General features: G+C 36.9%; 1 protein-coding gene across 1 annotated transcript in view; it reads right to left on the bottom strand.

The window, feature by feature from the left end:
* LOC139717237 (scavenger receptor cysteine-rich domain-containing protein DMBT1-like) overlaps positions 1-21724 on the bottom strand; it is a 63067-nt gene extending 41343 nt beyond the window's left edge. Inside the window, exon 1 of the mRNA XM_071628736.1 lies at positions 21604-21724. Within this exon, the coding sequence (XP_071484837.1) occupies positions 21604-21724 (121 nt within the window). The remainder of the gene's footprint in view (positions 1-21603) is intronic.
* Positions 21725-23311: the final 1587 nt, after the last annotated feature.

Genomic DNA, 23311 nt, shown 5'->3' with positions numbered 1-23311 from the left:
TTACATTTATTTACATGACTCACCAGGAATTGTTCGGCATGAGTCCCAGTATATGCTACTACCTAACTCTGCAAATTTAATCAAATTACCAAGAATAACTTGTTTTACACAAAAAGAGAGTTCATGAGTGTGTAAGGCGTCACGCTTCTTCTATATTCTGTTTGGAACTCGAGGATTGTGCATCCGCATGAGGTGCATGCGTTTATTTGATTGACTTTCTCACGCCCCAAGTCTGGCACTTTGTCTTTCGGGAAAATTATTACCAAGTTCAGTGTTCACTATCACTGGTAATAAAACCATTGTTCTCTTCTTATCCGTCACTGTAAACATGTTACCTCAAGGGACGTATATTGGCTGTTATAGCGCTTAGTCCTGATTTGTGGCAGTATAAGGGTGTTTTGTTGCTATTGTTGCTGTTGTTCATCATTCACGGGGAGGAAAAAAGAAAGTGACAGGCGAGAGGAGAAACAAAACAACAAGGAAACGCGAATTCAGCAAAAAGTCTTTGACACGAGCATTATAGTAATTATCCATATGTGACCCTGCACCTCAAAACAAACAAAAATTCACCAGACATGAATTTTTAGTTAAGACCATATTCTAAAATAGCAGACTTTAAGCTTTAAAATGATGTATAACTCTAATCAAATGGACTCTCCTAACCTATCTAAATATTGGAAAGAAAGCACAAACTCAGGAAAAGTGTGAACTGAGAAAAGAGGCTCTAAAGTACAGTGTCTATTCAAGCGCTTAATCTTTACCAAACCGTGCTGGCTGTGCGATGAATGGGACAAAAAACAGGGAGTAAACCACCAGAGTAACAACAATGAAGAGATTATCAGATTAAACTGAAATTCAGCGTGCCTCATTAACACATTCTGTCCATAATTAATGCCAACTTTATTATTATTATTATTATTATTATTATCATTATTATTATTATCATCATTATTGTTATTATTATTTCAGTTTTATTTCACCAGGATAGTCTCTTCAAGACCTGCGTGTAAAGTTCCTGCTCTTCTACAGAGAGCCCTGTTTACAAAATACAGAAGATAGAGAAACGTACATCATATCGCAAAATAAAACTTGTGCATAATAGGACACTAAAATATGAAAAATACACACATTTTGATAAGATTACCTCATTAAAATGGATACAATGTAAATGTATGCTTAAATAATACAAATAAAGGTGACGTCACTTAAAGACAGAGAGTTGAAAAAGCTCATATCCAACCTCATATACGAACACTGTGAGCACTCACACGCTTGAGAACACCTACTCAAAACTAATTCTACATATATAGAATGAAACTACCCGCACGTACGCACCCCGCCATACGTGATGAAAATGTTGTAAATCAGTGGAGTGATTATTACACAACTGAAGCATTCAGTAACAGATATCATTTTTTTCATAATTAGAGATATGATTCTGATATTTCAAACACTGCAAATGAACATTGTTTGAATTCTTTTAGTTTAATTCATATAAATGCGAGAAGTCTTAATATTTTTTTTTTGTATTGTGTAGAGTTATTGCTGTCATCCGTAAAAAAAGATACAATTTTTCAATCATAGGAATTACAGAAACATTGCTTAACGCAAAGTCATCTCCCTTATTCAGCATTCCTCGTTATCGGTGTCTGCGTTTGGATCGCCGTCATGGGAAGAGGGGCGGTGTTGCGCTCTATGTTCATTCTCAGTATGATTTTAAATTAAGAACAGATTTACAGATAGAGAGTAGCAAATTATTATGTATTGAAATGATACAAAAACATAAAAAGAATATTGTTTTAGGTATAATTTATAGACCACCCATTAATTCTGCAGATAATTTTTTGGATAAAATTGAAATATGTTTAGATTATATAACACGTGGAAATAAGTTTGTTTATTTAATGGGTGATTATAATATTGATTTATTGAAAATGGATACAAATACCTCACAAAAATTTGTTGGCATCCTCAATTCGTTTGCTCTTCACTCACACATCTCCAGTGCAACATTTCGACTACATCACAAACTCTCCTTGATAATGTATTCTCAAACATAATTCATGACACCTGTTTAAACGGAATTTTGTATTATGACATATCAAACCACTTACCAATATTCACTGTTATTGACCAGTTACACTTTACGCCACCTATACCCCGACATATTAAACAAATGTCTAGGAAAGAAACTCCCTTGAATATTGAACTATTAATTTCCGATCTGGTAAATGAAGACTGGTCAGAGGTTTTCCATGAGTCCAATACTGACAGGACCTATGATATATTTATATCTAGATTAACGGACTTATATGAGAAAAATATACCGTTAACTCTCACAAAAAAAAACCCACACAAATAAGAAAAAGAAAAAAAGAAAACCTTGGATAACCAAAGGTATAATGCGATCCATTAAAACTTGTAATAAATTATATAAATTTGCTCTTAAGAGTAAATCAGAATCTCGATATTCAAAATATCATTTTTATAGAAACAAGCTTACCACAGTGATACGACTTTATAGAAAATTTTATTATTTACGGAAAATTGAATAACATGAAATTGATATAACTGCTCTTTGGAATACAGTTAATACTTTATTAGGGAAAAAATCATATCACGATAAATGTAATGTATACATTAACTGATGAGCTGGAAAACGATTCAGTGAAAATCGCAGAAGAATTTAACACGTATTTTGTTGAGATGGATCCCCGTCTTGCCTCTACCATAGATGCGAGAAATTTTCATTTTACTGAGTACTTACCGTCATCTCCTGAACGTTTCTTATTTCTTACGCCAACAAATCGTTATGAAATTATCAAAACAGTCAAGGAACTTAAAACTAGCCATTCTAAGGACTACGATGGGTTAAGTGTTAACTTTGTGAGTACAGAAGCAGATAACCCATCACATATCCCCACTATCTCATATTTCTAATTCATCGCTTCCTTCTGGTCAATTCCTAAACCCGTTAAAAATAGGTAAGGCTATAAGAAAAATGACCCATCTCAAATAAAGAATTGTCGTCCAATTTCTGTGCTTCCTGCCTTATCCAAACTTCTAGGAAAGATTGTACACAAAATACTTTATGGGTTTTTGAATGATAATGCATTGTTAGTTCCTAATCAATTTGGTTTAAGAAAAAGACATTTTACTGATTATGAAATTATTCAATTATATGACGAAATTATTGAATCGTTTATGAAAAAGAACATGCTATTGGGATTTTCAGGGATCTAAGCAAGACATTTGATACCATAGATCATGCTAGTTTATTGTATAAAATGGAAAAATAAGGTATCCGCGGCCAAGCTCTAAATTGGTTTAAAGATTATTTACAAAACAGAAAGTAATATGTGTTTTATCAATCCTCTCAATCCAATAAACTCCTCTGTGGAGTCCCACAAGGATCGATTTCACGACCTTTATCTTTTTTATACAATGAATTAGTGTATTCATCTTCGTTGTACAAGTTTATTTTGTTCGCAGATGACACAAGCATGATCTTTTCTCATAGGAACCTACATACACTGACTACAGTTGTCAATTCAGAATTATTAAAGTTTTCAACATGGTTTAAGTGCAATAAATTCTCATTGAATATTGAAAAAAAAACCGAATTATGTTTTCTTTAGAAATAGCCAAATACCAATGGATAATATCATGATACACATTGATGGTAAGCAATTAGATCAAAAGTCCTACGTATTTTTCTTTTTTTTTCTTTTTTTTTTTGGGGGGGGGGGTAACTATCGATTCACACTTAACATAGTCCGATCAAATACACCGAGTTCACTCAACAATATAAAAAAAACATCGGAATTCTCTGGAAAGTTATTACCCCATATCACTTACTGTAATATTGTGTGGGGAAACTGTGGTGTAAGCAAAATAAAATCGATATTGTCATGACAAATACGTGCCGTAAGACTTATTACTGGTTCTCATTATTTAACACACACTCAAAGTTTGTTTCGTGATTTAAAGACTCTTAAAATTTCAGACACACATACATGGCAAATAGCAATATTTATGTATAAATAAACAAATGTGACCCGCTACAACAAAAAGAGGACAATTTTCTGAAAATGGCATGACATTATTCGGTTACTTTTCTACTTTAATTTCATATATAGCATAACTCATAAAAAGTTGCGGAGATACCGATGATTTTATTAGCGCATGTCAAGTGGTTGATGAAATCAGAGTCTCGTAAAAACGCCTTCAAAATTTTCCTTCCGACGATATCATGATCAAGGGGAGGTGAGACAGTTTTCATCGCTTGACAATAGAAGGCATATACTCCCAGCGACCTCCGCGATGTTCATTCAAGCTTAGCGCCAGCGGTCTACGCACGACCAATCAGTAATCAGGAAGCCACGCACTGACCAATAAGATCACTCCCTCGTTGCTAGGGGCGGAGTCTAGCTACGGCGCTAAATCCAAATCTTCGGACACGTTTCTGTTACGTTGAAAGTCGGAAAATCTTGGCCCAGAAAGACGCTTATTTCTTGCCTTTTCTTTAATCATTTAGCTTCGAAATTTCGAGAGATGATAGACAAGACATTAGACTACAAGATTATGCCAAAAACAGAAATCTGGGGGTTTTGACCAATTTTAATGATGTGACTTCAAACTCGATTTTCTCGGCTCAGCCGTCAGCGACTTTAGGATCCTTTTGTTGTAGCGGGTCACAAATAATCAGCTCCCTGAAATGTTTAAAGATTATTTATATTTCAAATTTTAGTATCCATTCATATCCTACCCGTCATGCAACAGATTATCATTTGGAAAATCCCAAACTAATTATAGCTCGAAAGTTCATAAGGCATCACGGTCCAGATATATGACACACTTTTTTTCCGCGCTTGACGCGGAACGAATGCCGAAATGACAGAATTTGCTTCCGCAACCCTTCCTACTCTTGTTGGGGCTCTAGTGGCCGTCAACCCTAACGAAAATACTTTTGAACCATTTGATGCTTTACATCCTCATAGTGCCAATGTATTTCTGAGGGTGTGCATCTTTTACCAACCTGTCTCTCGGTACAAATGACCTTTTTCTGCTCATGCTCAAACTGGAACCCCGAACTGGCTTATATTCGCCGCGCCTACATTTCTTACTGTAAACCAGTCAATCAAACTGGATTTATTTTTTCACATTCGTTGACACAGGTTGCAATTGTCATGTTCTCGTATCTGAAGCCAGAATGGACCTGGTAATATCTGACCTTGAAACAGCAGAGACAAGTTGAGGCTGCACCCACGCCCACTCCCCCACAAACACATAAACAAAGAAAAACGAATATGCGGGTGTTATATTTTAGTAGAATACCTGACATACGTGTATGAATCAATGTACTCCTCACTATGCCGTTTTAACCAAAAGATAAACGGCATTGTTCTACAATGGGCCTCACTCTCAAATGATCAAAATGCTCTAGCTAATCAATTTGCAGTGATTCACCGAAAGAGGGCACCTTTTTTCTTGGTTCTGATAAAATCTAATCACTGAGAGAAAATCCTCATCGCTTTCTCCGAGCCAAAATGCGTTTCTCCGGAAAAAAACAAAACAAACAAAAAACTTATTAAAGCAAAAATATATATAACACTTAGCAAAAAAAGAAAGTAAACACTTTTTTTTAAGTTCATATTTTTCATAGAATATTTGGTTAAAATGTGACCGTGCACGACAAAACGAACAAAAAGTCGCACACACTGATTTTGCGTGAGGACTGAAAATAAGTGAAATGGGTCAACCTAGCCGATCTTGACCTTTTTATATTTTCTGAAAGAGCAATTCTTCCTTTAAATTATGCTAAAATTTGGGGTCATAAAATGGGGGGAAAATTGTGTTTTTTCAGCAGTTAATCTCGAACGTTGTTGGTAAAATAGTGTGATAAGGTGTGTCTTTAGAGTCCCTTTTTCATTTCTGAAAAACCTTGAACACACTCTTCATTTTCAACTCTGATAACTTTTGAAAGGATAGTGCTACTGCTTTGAAAGTTGGCATTAATTATGGACAGAATATGTTAATGAGGCATGTTTAATTTCACCTTAATCTGATAATCCCTTCGTTATTGTTACTCGGGTGGTTTACTTCCTGTTTTTTGTCCCATTCATCACAGAGACAGCACGGTTTGGTAAAGATTAAGCGCATGAATAGACACTGTACTTCAGAGACTCTTTTCTCAGTTCACACTTTTCCTGAGTTTGTGCTTTCTTTCCAATATTTAGATAGGTTAGGAGAGTCCATTTGATTTGAGTTTTACATCATTTTAAAGCTTAAAGTCTGCTCTTTCAGAATATGGTCTTAACTAAAATTTCGTGTCTGGCGACTTTTTGTTTGTTTTGTGGTGCAGGGTCACAAATATTAATGCTTTATATACCATGTAAAGGTAATTTACTTGGCTATCAACCTGGTAGGTCAATAAAAAGGGAACCTTTACATAAGAGTAAACACATTCGTTTTTCTCTTCCAAGGCACAAAAGTAAAAATTGCATAAATGGAAAAGTTGTCATTCATGCGTATGTGCCTTTCCATATAACATTGAGAACAAAAGACAAATCTAACACAATAAGAGACACACATTTAATTGCAAAAATCAAACTATGATCTCTATGATGTCTTTGTAGCCCCCAAAGATAAAGAAATTCAACAAATAATGGAGAAAAATTAAGAATCTAACGTCAAATCCAAATTCAAATGCCATTAGACAAGAAGCAATATCAAGAAAAATGGTAGAAATTTGAAATGTTATTTCAAATTAAAAAGTTGAAAATAATATTTGGATCTTAAATTTGTCTTATGAAATCTTGAATTCCTAAATAAAAATAATGAAATGAAGAAATGCTGTCCATTTTATCATCTTTGCGGCTTACTTATGTCATTTGAAGTTTGAGTTGACAGAAAATTCCCCCCTGCAGTTTCCCACTTTGCTTCCGTTTGAGGATATACAGAGATACGAGGGAACGAAAACTTATTTTAGCTATTTCATTCATGTCTCTCATTGTGTTAAATTGGTCTTTTGTCATCATTGCTATCTTGAAGGGAATTTGCAAATGAATGACAAAATGTCAATTTCTGCGATTTTTAATTTTGTGCCTTGGAAGACAAAAACGAATGTGTTCACTCATGCGTACAATTTTCCTTTGTATTAACCTACCAGTTTCATAGCCAATAAATAACCTTTGATATGGTGTGTGACACAATGATTTTTATTTAAATCTTCTATGAAAAATATGTACTGGAAAAAGTGTTTACTTTTTTTTTGCTTACTGTAATATATATATATATATATATATATATATATATATATATATTAAAAGTATGTTCAAAACGAAATCGAGTCTAAACTTGAAAGAATAGACAGGGCAGCGATAGAAAGACCAGAGTTTCAGATTGTCATATACACCCGATATTTCCAAACCTCCATCCGATATCTTTCATCGGTTCAATCACTCAACAAATGCCATATAAATGATCTTGATCTCCTATATTAAGCAAATTTCTATAAACAAATGTGTATGCTTCTTCTCCTGAGGAGCTAACATCGGCCTTTTAAATACTCACTGGAATGAACATACCCCAGTTGTCAGACATCTACCGCGAATGTTATATACTTTCGCATATAATACAATAATTATAACAATACATTTATATAGCTCATTTCCATGTATATACAGTCATGTTCAAATGCGTCTTACAATGGGATCATTAATGAAACATGTGAGTTTTATATATGTATATATATTGTTTTAATATAATGAGGGATTGCTGGTTGCGGAGATATTGGGGTAATCGCTTCTACAGTTTGGGAGCAGCAGATGAAAATGCTTTGTCACCAAGTGAAGCTAGCATCTTGGAAGTGGGATGGTTCGGTGTCCTACTGCGGTTATACACATGGTCAGTGTCATACGCGCGGTCAGGAATGAAAGGGAACCACTTAATAAACCACGTACTTGATTGTATCCTCAAGCGAGAATCACAATGCCCAGATAACAATTCTCCGTTGGGCCAACGTCAGCAATGGTCGCCACGGTCGTGGCCGGTGAAATGACGTTGGCTCAACGTTGGGCCAATGCCTTTATGGTCGCCATGGTCGCGGTCGGTGAAATGACGTTGGCTCAACGTTGGGCCAATGTCTTTATGGTCGCCACTTGCGGTCGGTGGATATAGTTGGGTATCCTACGTTGGGCCAACATGGCGATGGTCGGCACGGTCGCAGTTTGTAAACTAACGTTGGCGCAACTTTGGGCTACCGTCTCACCTTGTTGGTGATGCAAGATGGGTATTGGTTGGTAATCCTACTTTGGGGCAACGTTGGCAATTTTCGGCATGGTCGCAGTCGGTAATCTAACGTTGGTACAAGGTTGGGCCATTGTTTTACTTTCGTTCCCGAGGTAGGGTGGAAATTATTTGGCAAACCTATGTTGGGCCAACGTTGGCAATTTTGTTTTCGCACAGCCGGTAAGATAACGTCGGTACAATGTTGGACCACCCGTCTCACTTTTGTCATTGATGCAAAATGGGTATTGGTTGGCTATCCTATGTTGGGCCAACATTGGCGATGGTAGGCATGGTCGCAGTCGGTATGCTTACGTTGGAACAACTTTGGCCCATTGTCTTAGCTTTGTAACTAATCTAAGGCATCGGGCCAACATTCGCCCAACAGGGAAATCTTTTGGTCAAACGTCATGCGTGTATGTTGGCACAGCATCAGAATATGACGTTGGCTCAACTTCATTTTAGCCGTCAGACCACCACTGGTCCAGCAGTGAAAGGCTGACGTTGGAGTGACGTTAGTACAATGTCAAACCAACATCATATCTACTAAAAGGGCAGCATTTGTCCAATGTTTATCCAACTTACAAGTGTGTATGTTGGCACAACATTGAGAAATTTGACGTCGCGCTGACGACATTTTGGCCACCGGGCCAATATTGGCCCAACAATGAAAGCCTGGCGTTGGACCGACGTTGGTTCAATGTCAGACCGACATTATACCAACCACGTTTCCAATTAGGATGCTGCGTTGGCCCAATGTAGGTAAAATATCATGCGTGTATGTTGGCACAACATCAGAATATGACATTGGCTCAACGTCATTTTGGTCGTCGGGCCAACACTGGTCACACAGTGAAAGTCGGTCGTTGTCACAATGTCAAATTAACATTACATTAATCATATTTCCACTCTGAATACTGCATTTGTCCAATGTTAATCCAACTTGAAAATGTATATGTTGGTTCAACGTTCGAAATATGATGTCGCTTCGACGTCATTTTTGCCATCAGGCCAACATTGGCACAACAGAAAAGCCTGACATTGGAACAACGTTGGTTCAATCATGTCAGACCGACATGATACCAACCATGTTACCATTTTGAATGCTACGTTGGTCTAATGTTGGTAAAACGTCAGTAGCGCGCACCAGCTGCATGCAGCAATGTAATACAAGATTAGTAAAATAGTAAGCTAGTGGCGCACATCACCAAATGAATCGCCATTACATCAGCTGCAAAATGTTCCGTAAGTTATTTCACTGTCGTGTTACTACTTTCTGATCACTTACAATAAATGTGATTATAACTCCAGGCTCTCTGTCAAGAATTTCGCACTGTTCTCAGGTTCCAAGGGTTATTTTTCGTCCGGTCAGTCATTTCAGTTGAGCTCAGCTCCGACTCCAGCAGTGAGCGCTAGCCGCACCGGGCCGGGGCCCGAGCTCTTCCCTGCAGCTGCCTACGTGCTGCGAGCAGTCGGATCACACATACCTTACTTAGTCTTAAGACTTAGCCTATGCCTATGGACAACCCCCATGCATTTCGGCCATCTCATGATAGCAGTCACTTGGGACTACCCGAATCTTGTTCCAACAATTCCTGATCCTGCTACTCTCTAAACAACTTTTTTTTATACCTTCATTCTGATGTCTTAAAAAGACTTTAATTTCCTGACTTAATGTTACCGTGCATCACAAAACAAACAAAAAGTTGCACCACTTGATTTTACGTGAGGACTCAAAACAGGTGAAATGGGTCAACTAAGTCAATCTTGAGTTTTCCATATTCACTGAAAGAGCTATCTTCCTTCTACATTAATCTTTAGTTAAGGATCATAACACGAATGGGAAAGTGTGTTTTCCGCAGTTTTTCGACAAACCCCTTTTTGGGGGAAGAGTAGAATGATCAGCATTGGCGTATCTGGGGAAAACGGCGCCCGGGGCAAGCGCGAAAATTGCGCCCCTAATTTCTGGAAAAAGTGTTCAAACCCAACCCCATCCCGGTAGGGACTTTAAACAAAGTCCACATTATATGCTTTTTCAAGCACTTTAAAGGGGTCCTTTGAGGGTGATTTAAATGTAGTGAATTTTGATAAATTTTGGCGAGCGAGCGCAGCGAGCGAGCCGAAAATTTTGGTATTTCAGCTTACAAAACATGGAATTCTTGTCATTTTTGCTTATTAAATCTTACAATTCTAATCAAGATATAGTGACGACCTTATAGATAACGATTTATACCAACAAACTGAGGACTTATAATACTAGTACTCTAAATTAGTACGAGGCGAGTGAGCCGAAATTTGCATATTTCCGCGTCATCATTACGTTTTGTTCTTATCTTTTTTTATTTGTTTTTTTTTTTGCGTCCCCTCCCCCATTTTGTTCGAAACTGTTGGCGTCCTCTCTTGATCCAATCGGCGATCGCTTCAGAACGAATGAAATTGCAGCCGCTGCTCCGTGTAATATTTTTCCTGCTTAATATAAAATGACATGTGTGAACACAATAGATTTTGTCATTTTGTGCGCGTCATCGTCACATCTTCTTCTTTTCTTTCTTTTTTTTTGATAAATTTTGGTATACACTCGGTAAGTTGCCAGAAAAAAGAAATGAAAATGTTCAATTGCATCGATAATTTTGCAAGCTACTGTGTTTTACTATTCTTAATACATATCTAAAAACATATAACGGGACTTTTATCATCCAGTTAACAAAATTGTCAAAGTAAATAAATTAAAGAGATTGTTGCCATTGAGTCGGGATACGTCATTCTGCCTAATTACATTGATGAAAGGGTTGAGGCGCAGATATTTGTAAGTCAAGATACAATTGTACGTTCTTTTGGCATACTGAAGTGGCTTCGCGGGAGAATGCTTAACCGCCGTAAGTCAGGATACGTTCTTTTGCCTAATTGATATGTTGCCGCGTGAGGATTCTCGCACAACGTAAGTGATGATACGCTCTTTTGGCAAACTAGAATTACTCATCAGCACAGTGTTGTGATTCGATAAAGTGCTGTATCTATTCTATACATGGCAATTACTCTAAAACGGGAAGTATTTTACTGAAATTTTCCCGAGATATTCTTTATTAATGCCTAAGAAACTTCGCTGCTTCAAAAGTGTTTTACTTGTATGACGGAAAAATGGGAACCAATTGAATTTTCAAACTCGTTTTTCTCAGAACATGATATTCTGAGTTACGTTGTTTTGCCTTATTACGGCCGAAAGCCTCTTTTCTCAGTTCACAATTTTCCAGAGTGTGTGCTATCTTTCCAGTATTTAGGTGGGTTAGGGGGGTTCATTTGAATTGAGTTATACATCATTTTAAAGCTTAGAGTCCTACTCTAAAAATTCATGTCCGGCGACTTTTTGTTGGTTTTGTGATGCAGGGTCACAAATAAACCTCACTACTGCTCGTTCATAGAACCAAAAACATCGAGAAGCTGAGCAGGAATCGAACCCGCAAACCTGAGATTCGAGTCATCCGTTCATTGTGCATGTATTAAATTGCTGACCCTGGCCTCACCTTAACTACGATGCATACGATATTACAAGATTTGTATTTCACGTTTACAATTATCTGTTAAATTCTTCTAACATTTCAAAATGTTGATCATTGTTATTGTGCCTTCTTATACAATGTGTCGAACAATTATTCATAAGCTTAACACTAAAACTTTCAAACCTTATTTCATTCACACTTTATAAAACATTGCGAGATTTCAGATTTTTACCAACATTCTAGAGATAGAGCAAATGGGAAGCATGAATCCCGAAAAGTAAGGTGGATACTTTAGTAAGGGGTTAGAAAATCCTTAGGTCAACTAGTCTTTATAATCATGAATTATGACAACAGTTAAAGTTTCCTGGTAAATGGGAGCGTGAGTCTGTGAGTGACAGTTTATTGTTGTTGTTTTTTTGTTTTTTAACACGCAGTTCTGATATGAAGAAACCACAATGTCTGTCTGTGACTGACAGTCTAGACTGTTATAGGAGCCTCAGGCAAAGAGGTTCTATATGAAATAGAGTAAGCGCTCACCATTCAGTGGGTACAAATGAAAACGGGGCCAATTGAACAGTGGCGCGCGCGCACGAAAGAGGTCGAACACCAGAAGCCTGAACCCGGAAGTGCCTATAATAATACACGTAAAGTACAGCTTCGAAGATGGGGTTGGGTTGGAAAAATCATTCTAATTTTAAGTGAAATCAATATTTGCCCATATGCCTCCGGATTTTATAAGAGAGATATATTCTCAACACAGTATACGTGTTTTGATGAAAAAAGGACTGCTCTAATGTGTCAAATACGTGCCTTAACATGAAGCCAAAATTGCCAAGCAGGTAGTCATGCATTCATACTACATATAAAGATTGCAGAAATGTATAGTGTATACTTTTTGGTATGGGAGTACTGATTTCACATAATATATGTTACTTAGAAACATCAGACAAACATACAACACACACTCCCACACACATCCACACACCCACAACAAACACACACACTCACAATACGCTAATAACGTACACGAATGTACACACCAAACCACATTTTATTGTTCAAATTCCAACACACACACACACACACACACACACACACACACACCACACATACACGTACCGTGTGTTGTGTGTGTGTGTGTGTGTGTGTTGGAATTTGAAAAAAAAATGTGGTTTGGTGTGTACGTGTGTGCGTATCGTGTATGCGTATGTGTGTGTTTGTTGTGGGTGTGTGTGGGAGTGTGTGTTGTATGTGTGTGCGTATGTGTGTGTTTGTTGTGGGAGTGTGTGGGAGTGTGTGTTGTATGTGTGTGCGAGTGTGTGTTGTATGTGTGTCTGATGTTTCTAAGTGACATATATAGGCCTATTATGTGAAATCAGTACTCCCATACCAAAGAGTGTACACCGCACCTTTTTGCAATCTTTCATGTAGCATTCAATGCACGAATGCCTGTTTGCCAATTGTGGCTTCATGTTAAGGCACATATTTGACACATTAGAGCAAGTCCTTTTTTCATCAAAACACGTATACTGTGTTGAGAATATATCTCTCTTATAAAATCCGGAGGCATATAGACAAATATCGATTTTCCTTGAAATTAGAATGATTTTTCCAACCCAACCCCATCTTCGAAGCTGTACGTAACGTGTATTACTATACGCGCTTCCGGGTTCAGGCTTCTGGTAGTCGACCTCTTTGAAAATGGCGGCGGGTCGTTCAAGTGGCCCCGCTTCTACATGCGAGCGCGCGCTCTATTACATATAGAACCTCTTTGGCCTCAGGTCGCTGCGCGCGCGTGACCACCGCGCGCGGGGCTTGAAAAATCGGCTAACTTAGAATGTAACTGAAGACACGCGGCCGCCCGGGACCGTGGTAGGTCACGTGGTTAAAAATGTGTTGAAATCGGCTAACTACGAGCTAGACGTTAATGGTGACTGATATTTTACGGTAAAAGGGTCTAACTTGAAGCTAGCCGACTTTACCATTAAAAAAAACCCGATGTGCGATGGGAAGATTTCTGTAGTAAAACAGTCTAACTCGACGATAGCCCAATTTGCCGTGTAAAACATCACCGATAGTAGCGATCATGATTTAATCTCTATCTTGAGATAGACCGTTTTGCCATAAAATCTAACCAAAACGTGAAAAAGGGTAAGAAATATTTAAAAAACAAAGCGTTTTTTTTTTTAGACAAGCCGATTTCACAAATGGAGAGAGCGCTCAGAATTAACTAAATATTGAAATTTCACAAAAAGTCACAATTTTCAAGATAGACCCTTTTACCATGTGTCAGCCGCACTGTTCTACAGAAAGGTGTTCTAGAAAAACTGCAATACACAATTTCCCTTTTTTTTTTTTAAAGAAAATAAACAAAACCCAGGATTGACTAGGTCGACCTGTTTCACCTATTTTGAGTCCTCACATAAAATCAGGGAGTGCGACTTTTTCTTGGTTTTGTGATGCACGGTCTCACTATGACCTTCTGAATGCAAAATTAGAGAAAGACTCTGCTATATTGGTTTTCAAACTACTTCATAAACTCGTCCATAAGGAAATTTCTGCTAAAATAAGAACAAAATTATCAAGTTACCGACTGAGAAATAACGAATCCAAAGTTTCCCTACCAAAGCCAAACACAAATTTCAAGAGAAACAACACATTGTATGTATGAGCTTCCAAAGTCTATAACAGCCTCCCAATTAATCTCAGATTTGAAACCGAGTTAAATCGATTTTTTTAAACATTGATCACATGACCTTCCGAAATCCGATTTAATCAGATAATTTTAAATTTGCACAATCCTCCATAACTTTTTTACTTTAACAATCTAGAATATTTTATTCCTTTGGCTCTGTCTATTCACATTCAATTTAACTGTAATAGCAAAAGGAAAACGTTTTGCTCACAGATGTGCGTTGGTAAAAGTTCATGGATTACATAGTAGGAGATAATAATAATAATAATAATAATAATAATAATAATAATAATAAATGCAATCTGAAAAGTGCTACGCAGTCACAGTTGGAATATATTGAAAGGAAAAGGATGAACTGACGGAAGAAGTCTGTAATTAGCATGAGACAAGAAGAAACGTAAAAGTTCAAAAAGAACGTGAAAGCAGTCGAGTAAAAATTAAAAGAAACGGTGAAGGGATCGAGTTCCAACATGTAGAGAAAAGAAGTGCCAGTGCACTCCCGTTTAAACCAAATTCCCCGGGAGGGGCTGGTTTTGTTTGTTTGTGTATGTGTTTTTTTTTTTTACTTCATCGAAATTTTGTCATGAGCAAATACAGTATACAATTATTTTATGACGAAAACACGCAAAACCTGCGTTTATCATGTCGTGTTTTTTTAATACTCATCAATGAAAAGCAATGTTAATTTGCAATTCTATCTCATATAGGTTTTTAAATTTTATATTTAAGAAACAGAGAGATCGTCAAGTTGTTTCTGTTTTCGTGCTTACTTTGAAAACAAATGTTTAAAAAGTGATGGTTTGATAATAGGTTTTAAATCGCAATTTGATGCGTTCGCTCTTCGACAGATTCGTTACTCCGAATGTCCGTTATTCCGTGGAATCATTATTCCAAAGGTATATATATCAAGGTTCACTTTTCTGAAGGTCCGTTCTTGTAAAAGTGAAATGGGCCCGATATTCGTTTGGGTAAAAACGATATGAGGTTTCTAAATATGGAGGTTTTGGTTGTTAAATTGTTTCTCCACATTTGGATTAACGAACCTTATTGCATGTTCCAATTAACAAACCTTTCGGTTAACCTTCGGAGATTCCTATTCTTTACCGAATAACAAAGCTTCGTGATTACGAACCTTAATTATTTCGGATTTACAAACCGTATGAATAACGAGCCTTCGAAATAACGCGCTACAAAATGTTCGTTATAACGAACCATATTCTATAATGGGTGCTGTTCGTTATTCCGAAGGTTCGCTATTCCGAAGGTTCGTTAATCCGAAACACACAAATCCATATACCTAGAGGTTCGTTAATCCGAACATTTGCGGCGTTATTCCGAAGGTTCGTTATTCCGAAGATTCGTTAATCCGAAAATGAAATTCGGAATAACGAACCTTCGGAATAACGAATCTTCGGATTAACAAACCTTCGGAATAACGAGCTGTAACCTTCTATAATATCGAAGTCACAAACATAACTCTAGATTATATGGACTTAGTGTGTTTATTATGACTTCGGAGTAACGAACCTTATACCATTTTTGAATAATATAATAACCCAGATTCTCCTCGGTAACAGTGTGTAACATAAGGAGCAAACGAAAAGGGATTTCTTCTTAAACACAGTAAAACGTGAAGCGTTAGCCCTCCCCACCTGAACTTCGTATTTCGATAACGGAGCATGCACATTTCTTTTGTTTTTCTCTGTTAGCAAATGTTAACAAACTTTTCACCGTAGTAACTTTAGATAATAAATTCGCAACCTGAATCTTTTCTTCGTGATTACGAAGTTTTGATTATATCATTTGTCAAGGACGTGCATTGTATCGCGATTACATGAGAGTGTTAAATTTTTGAAATCAGTCAACTCTCTATGTGATCTTGTTTAATGCCTTTTCTTTCACACTGGCTTGGATTAATAACCGATCTTCAGTTAAGATATCTCGACTTGTAATAGAACATGCTGTCAAAATCATCATCCAATCTATTTGTGTGATGGTAATGAAAGCAATGTGTGTAGAAAATAGTTTTTTTTTTCAATTTTCAGAGGCTGCCGTTGGCCTTCTTACAACTGACAATCATGACTTTTCATATGATTCTTTTAACCTGAAGTGTAAATTTAGAAATAGTAGTCGTTATAATTGCCCAGTTAACTGATTTGCTTGATATCTTGATGGAACATACTAGCGATGAGGCGTAATGTTTCATCAGATGGATTACATCACTGACATTACAAATACGTTCGTACGTCCATAACGAGAGATGAAAAAAAGGTGTTTTCTTTAATTTCTCACATTTAAAAAAGAAACAAGTTTTCAAAATTGAGAATTAATAATAATTATTGCGGATTTTTTTTTTTTTGCAGATGACCTTATTCTCGACATGAAATCGTAAAATGCGTTTCCAATTCCACAGAATAGCATTGTTCAATATATTGTTCAGAACGTCCGTGAGCTATATATGCGAACCTCCGTGATGAAAACTATGCTATGTTTGTTGGGTAATACAGAAAGGCTAGATCAGACACATCTTAAAAACCATCTTTTTATTTGGGAGTAAGTATCAAAGTAGTGGATTGTGAAATGAGAGGTCAAATCTTTGAGTTTCTGTAAAATGCACGTAAATTGGAGAAAGTGTTTAGCGAAAGAGTAATATTTCAACAGAAATAACGAATTTCATTAAATCTTCAGTCGTCTACCATTACGTGAAGGTTAAAAATCCAAGCTTAATGTTCTGCCCACACGTACACATATCCCTTATGATATTTCATTACGATTATGACAGGGCGGTGAGTTGGCTCAGTCGGTAGCGCGTCTGCCTCACGATCACGCGGCCCTATGGCAAGCCATATTGCTTTTTAAAAAGATTTTCTTATATCACGAATTCCCTTTCGTGACATCAAAAATTCGAATTTCTGATATCACAAATTCAATTTTTGATATCACAAATACCCATTGGTTTATCACGTAACACCAATTTTTGATATCACGAAATCGAATTAGTGATATCACAAATTCAATTCGTGATATCACGAATTCAATTCGAGATATCACGAATTCACATTCTTGATATCAAGAAATACATTTTGTGATATCACTAATTCCAATTTGTGATATCATTAACTTACATGGAATTTCAGCACATATCTTTCGCAAAGAAATGATTTGATTTCGAGCATTAGTTTTGCGCTGAAATTCAACCGTAAATTCTAGCGTTTGTTGAGCGCAGAAATACACAGGGAATTCGAGCTTTAGTTCAGTGCAGAAAACCAACGGGAATTTGAGCGTTAGTTGAGCGCAGAAATACATACGGAATTCGAGCATTCGTTTTGCGCTGAAATTCAGCTGTGAATTCGAGCGTTAGTTGAGAGCAGAAATACACAAGGAATTCGAGCATTAGTTTTGCGCTGAAATTCAACTGTGAATTCGAGCGTTAGTTGAGCGCAGAAATACACAGGGAATTCGAGCATTAGATTTGCGCTGAAATTCAGTTGTGAATTCGAGCGTTAGTTCAGTGCAGAAATACACAGGGAATTCGAGCATTAGTTTTGCGCTGAAATTCAACTGTGAATTCGAGCGTTAGTTGAGCGCAGAAATACACAGGGAATTCGAGCATTAGTTTTGCGCTGAAATCCAACTGTGAATTCGAGCGTTAGTTGAGCGCAGAAATACACAGGGAATTCGAGCTTTAGTTTTGCGCTGAAATTCAACAATGAATTCGAGCGTTAGTTGAGCGCAGAAATACACTGTGAATTTGAGCATTAGTTTAGCGCAGATATTCCTATGGAATTTCAGGTGTTATCTTTACATAGTACAGGCTGTATATAACGATAGTTACAAAAAAAAAAAACTAAATGAAGAGTTTTGGCAACTCGTCTTCATTTAAAGTGATTAGGAATTGGTTTTAAAAGAATCGATGAAAATAAATCGTTTAGCAACATATCTAAAATGCCATTATTTATTATGTTGTCAATTACTTCAAAGTCATTATTATATTCTCTTTTTTCCCCTCCATTTCTTGCCACTGATTTGGCAGAGACTGGTTGACTTACAACTTTTGTTTGCGTTTCTCTTTACTCTGTCATGTGAAAGATACTCTCTCCCGACCTCCCCCTGTTACTTAATAAGAGAGATTTCTCATTGCGCAGATTAACAAAATTGAAGTCCTTCGTACCCCTGCTTTTTTCCTACTACAAATTCTAACTGTTTGTTTGCCATGCATACTGCTGCATAAACTCCTCATAAGATCTGGATATCTTCACTCTTCTTGATCTGGTCTGAAGACTTTTGGGCTTGTGCGTTCCAGTTTTGTTCTCCCCGGTTTTGGTTCTTGAATAAACTTGCCTATATGATTACACTTTAAATCATTTTACAAAATCATAAACATACTGGGGCAGGCAAACTGTACACCCAACACAATTGGTCTTAATGGATACACCCCTTTGTTCTGGAGGACTGATTTTGAGGAGTGAGAAAATGTCTTTAGGAGAAACACGTTGCTTTATGTGACCACCAGCCTACACCAGTGGTGACATTAAATTGGCAAGTTTACGACTCCCTCTCGCACCCCGCATGACTCACAGTCTCTCTCTCTCTCTCTCTCTTATTCTCCGCTGCTGACATACACAGACCAGAGGGTTGATTGCCCACGGTCGGTCCTCCGCAATACAAACACATAGTATATGCTTTTATAACACATACACATACCACCACACATAATATCGATTTGGTGGAAGAGTCTACTGTAAAGGGGATTACCACATGAAAAATGTATCATAATTAACAATAATGTAGTAATAGATTACAATTTGAGGACCAAAACGATGAATTAAATGTAAGCCCTAAGTGAACATAGTATCATTGAATTCATGATAACATGTTGCAAAACAATTGATTTGTATCAATAATTCATCGAATATACCTTGACGATCATTTACGGAATGATGGATGTGTAAATCTCTCATATATAGTTATTGGTATTTTGAACATTGTTCTAAAAAAAGTTAGCAGTAGTATACCTTCCATCTGAATATCAGCTCAAAAGTAATGTTCCAATTCCCTGTGTATTTCTGCGCTAAAAAAACACAACAAACAGAACCGCTCGAATTCACAGTTGAATTCCAGGGCAAAACTAACGCTCGAATTCCCTGTGTATTTCTGCGCTAAACTATGAAATGCTCGAATTCACAGCGATTTTCTGCACTAAACTGACGCTCGAACTCCCTGTGTATTTCAGCGCTCAACTAACGCTCGAATTCACTTTGTATTTCTGCGCTAAACTACTAGTAATGCTCGAATTCACAGCGATTTTCTGCACTGAACTAACGCTCGAAATCCCTGTGTATTTCTGCGCTCAACTAACGCTCGAATTCACAGTTGAATTTCAGCGCAAAACTAATGCTCGAATTCACTTTGTATTTCTGCGCTCAACTAACGCTCGAATTCACAGGGATTTACTGCACTGAACTAACGCTCGAAATCCCTGTGTATTTCTGCGCTCAACTAACGCTCGAATTCACAGTTGATTTTCAGCGCAAAACTAACGCTCGAATTCACTTCGTATTTCTGCGCTCAACTAACGCTCGAATTCACAGGGATTTACTGCACTGAACTAACGCTCGAATTCCCTGTGTATTTCTGCGCTCAACTAACGCTCGAATTCACAGTTGATTTTCAGCGCAAAACTAACGCTCGAATTCACTTTGTATTTCTGCGCTCAACTAACGCTCGAATTCACAGGGATTTACTGCACTGAACTAACGCTCGAATTCCCTGTGTATTTCTGCGCTCAACTAACGCTCGAATTCACAGTTGAATTTCAGCGCAAAACTAACGCTCAAATTCCCTGTGAATTACTGATATCACAAATTCGATTTTGTGATATCAATAATTCAATTCGTGATATCACAAAATGGAATTTGTGATATCAGAAATTCGCATTTGTGATATCACAAATAAGAATTCTTGATATCACAAATTGAAATTAGTGATATCACAAATTTATTTCGTGATATCACAAATTCGAATTTGTGATATCAAAAAATCATTTTGTGATATCACGAATTACCATTGGTTTTTCACGTGAAACCTATTTTTGATATCAAAAATTCGAATTTCTGATATCACAAATTGAATTTGTGATATCAAGAATGGATTTTGTGATATCACAAATTCGATTTCTTGATATCACAAATTAAGTTCATGTGCTACACTTACGGGAATTTGTGATATCACAAATTTGATTCTTGATATCATAAATTGAATTCTTGATATCAAAAAATTGATTTTATGATATCACAAAATGGAATTTGTGATATCAGAAATTAACTTTAAATGTAAAAAAGGCTTGCCATACGGCCCGGGTTCGAACCCGAATCTGGACTGAGCAATGTTGTGTGTAAACATACCGTCCCCTCTAGCAAGAGGCAAAACACTCTGTCCCTCGGATAGGACATAAAATGGAGGTCCCGTGTATGAGAGAGTCACAGCTCATGCACGTAAAAGATCCCGCTTCATTCATTCATCGCAAAGAGCAGGGTGTCTAACCCGGTGAAGTGGTCCTACCCCACATCCATGGACCCCATGGAAGACCAGCTTAGTGTAGCTGAATATGGGCTATCCAGCCATCTTCACAGATGGAAAATGAACAACAACAACAACTGAATCAGATCATTACCAGCTATATTAAACGGTAGTCTAATGTGTGTGCAGTATTATTCCTCACGGACGTTCACTGCTCTGGACATGGTTAACCTCCGCGGTGAATAAAAACTTGTTTCTCTGGGAAGATCCTAGTATAATTGGGTTCATATTAAAGCTTGAAATATACTCTTTCAGGTAAGATAAACGATTTTCAGTATTAAATTCTTACTTCTCGAATTTGGTGCTGTTTTGGCTCAATTGTACATCGTTCAAAATTGTGACCCATGTATGTATATAATATATATATATATATATATATATATATATATATATATATATATACACAACATTATCTTTACAACAGAAATTGTACAAATCAATGGCTGCACAATAGATATCATTTCATCACGTAAACCAACACTAATCAACACCAAATCTAAACGTTGGTACGACAAGAAGCAAAGTTATAAAGTGTCATCTCACCGATTGAAGATCCCGTCTCTGCTGTAGCGGCGTGTAATAAGAAGTTTTCAGCGAACAGAAGTAGAGAAATCTCCAGCAAGCTTAGTTTCCAGTTCATTTCATTCAGTTTGTTGCGTGCCATTCTGCTTTTTCCAAAACGTGAACTGAAGAAGAATATTTTTCGGTAGGCAGCGCCACTGAAACGCGTGATGTCTGCCTCCTTTCAAAGTGCTTACAGGCGTTGTAGTGTGCGACCCACTTCAAGCTTTTCTAGGCTCCTCTCACTACCCGGAAATGTTTATGAAGTTTGGCTTTGGTAGGACACGTGACTTACATACACATGTTTAAAGATTCTGGCGTGGTACGTAGAAGTGAAGAGTTTACATAAAACCATACCAGCAGCCCCAGTGTTTATTTCATTTTAGTCGGCGATCTCTCGGCAAATGGTTTCCTTTCAGTCAATAATTGGTGGGCAACAGAACTGATTGTTTCCAAACGTCGTGTCAAGGTCCAGCAATATTAAAGGGACTGTACAATACTGGTTGAGGTAGGGATTCATGTTTTGAACATTCCTAAGTGAGATAATGAAAAGCCTCTTATGAAATATGAAAGAGCATGTAAGTCTAAGAAGGATTCAACGTTTATTTGATGAAAATTGGTTTTCAAATGGCTGAGATATCCAAAAAAAGTGGTAATAATAAAAGGCGACATGCCACAACTTTATTAGGATATCTTTGTTTCACCTTGTTTTTTGGATATCTCAGCCATTTCAGAACTGATTTTCATCGAAAAAACTTTTGATACCCAGGTACCCCTTAGAACTGCATGCTTTTTGACATCTCATAGAGTGGTTTCTGAATATCTCGCAAAACGTTAAAAGCTAAATCTTCACCTCGACCAGAACTGTACACACCCTTCAAATTTAAAACCAGTCGTACAAGCTAACCAACTAATTGACAATATGTTACCTAGACCTTTAACACTCAATAACAACTTAAAATGTTTATAATAATCATATATATATATATATATATATATATATATACATATATAAGTAACAAAACTGCAACAAAGTTCATGCTGTATTCACCAACGGTTTATTTCTTCACACAAGTTTTCGAGCGTCTCGCTGCCCTTTCTCAAGTGTTGATATCAACACTTGAGAAATATATATATATATATATATATATATATATATATATATATATGTGTGTGTGTGTGTGTGTGTGTGTGTGTGTGTGTGTGTGACCCTGCACCACAAAACCAAAAAAAAGTCGCCAGACAAGAATTTTTAGTTAGGGGCACATTCTGAAAGAACAGGCTTTAAGCTTTAAAATGATGTATAACTCAATTATACTCAAGAAATATCATACTCTGGAAAAGTGTGTACTGAGAAAAGAGGCTCTGAAGTATAGGGTCTATTGAACCTCTTAATCTTACCAAGCCTTATTCTGTGCAATAAATGAGACAAAAAAAAAGACAAGATGTCAAACTCCATAGTAATATTATGACGGGATTATTAGATTAAGCTGGAATTGGGCATGCTTTATTAACACATTTTATCCATGCCTAACATCAACTTTCAAAGCAGTAGCCCTATACCTTTAAAGTTACAAGAGTTGAAAGTGAAGAGTGTGTAAACGGTTTCTAAGAAATAAAAAGGGGCCTCTCAGACTACCTAATGATACTATTCTACAAAAAAAGTGTTCTAGAAAAACTGCTAAAAACA

This window comes from Diadema antillarum, unplaced genomic scaffold, assembly GCF_040938485.1.
Source record: "Diadema antillarum isolate AM-2024a unplaced genomic scaffold, OU_Dant_1.0 scf00000073, whole genome shotgun sequence".
NCBI classification, from domain to species: Eukaryota; Metazoa; Echinodermata; class Echinoidea; order Diadematoida; family Diadematidae; genus Diadema; species Diadema antillarum.
The sequence above is the reverse complement of the archived record's forward strand: the minus strand, read 5'-3'. Positions and strand labels throughout refer to the sequence as shown.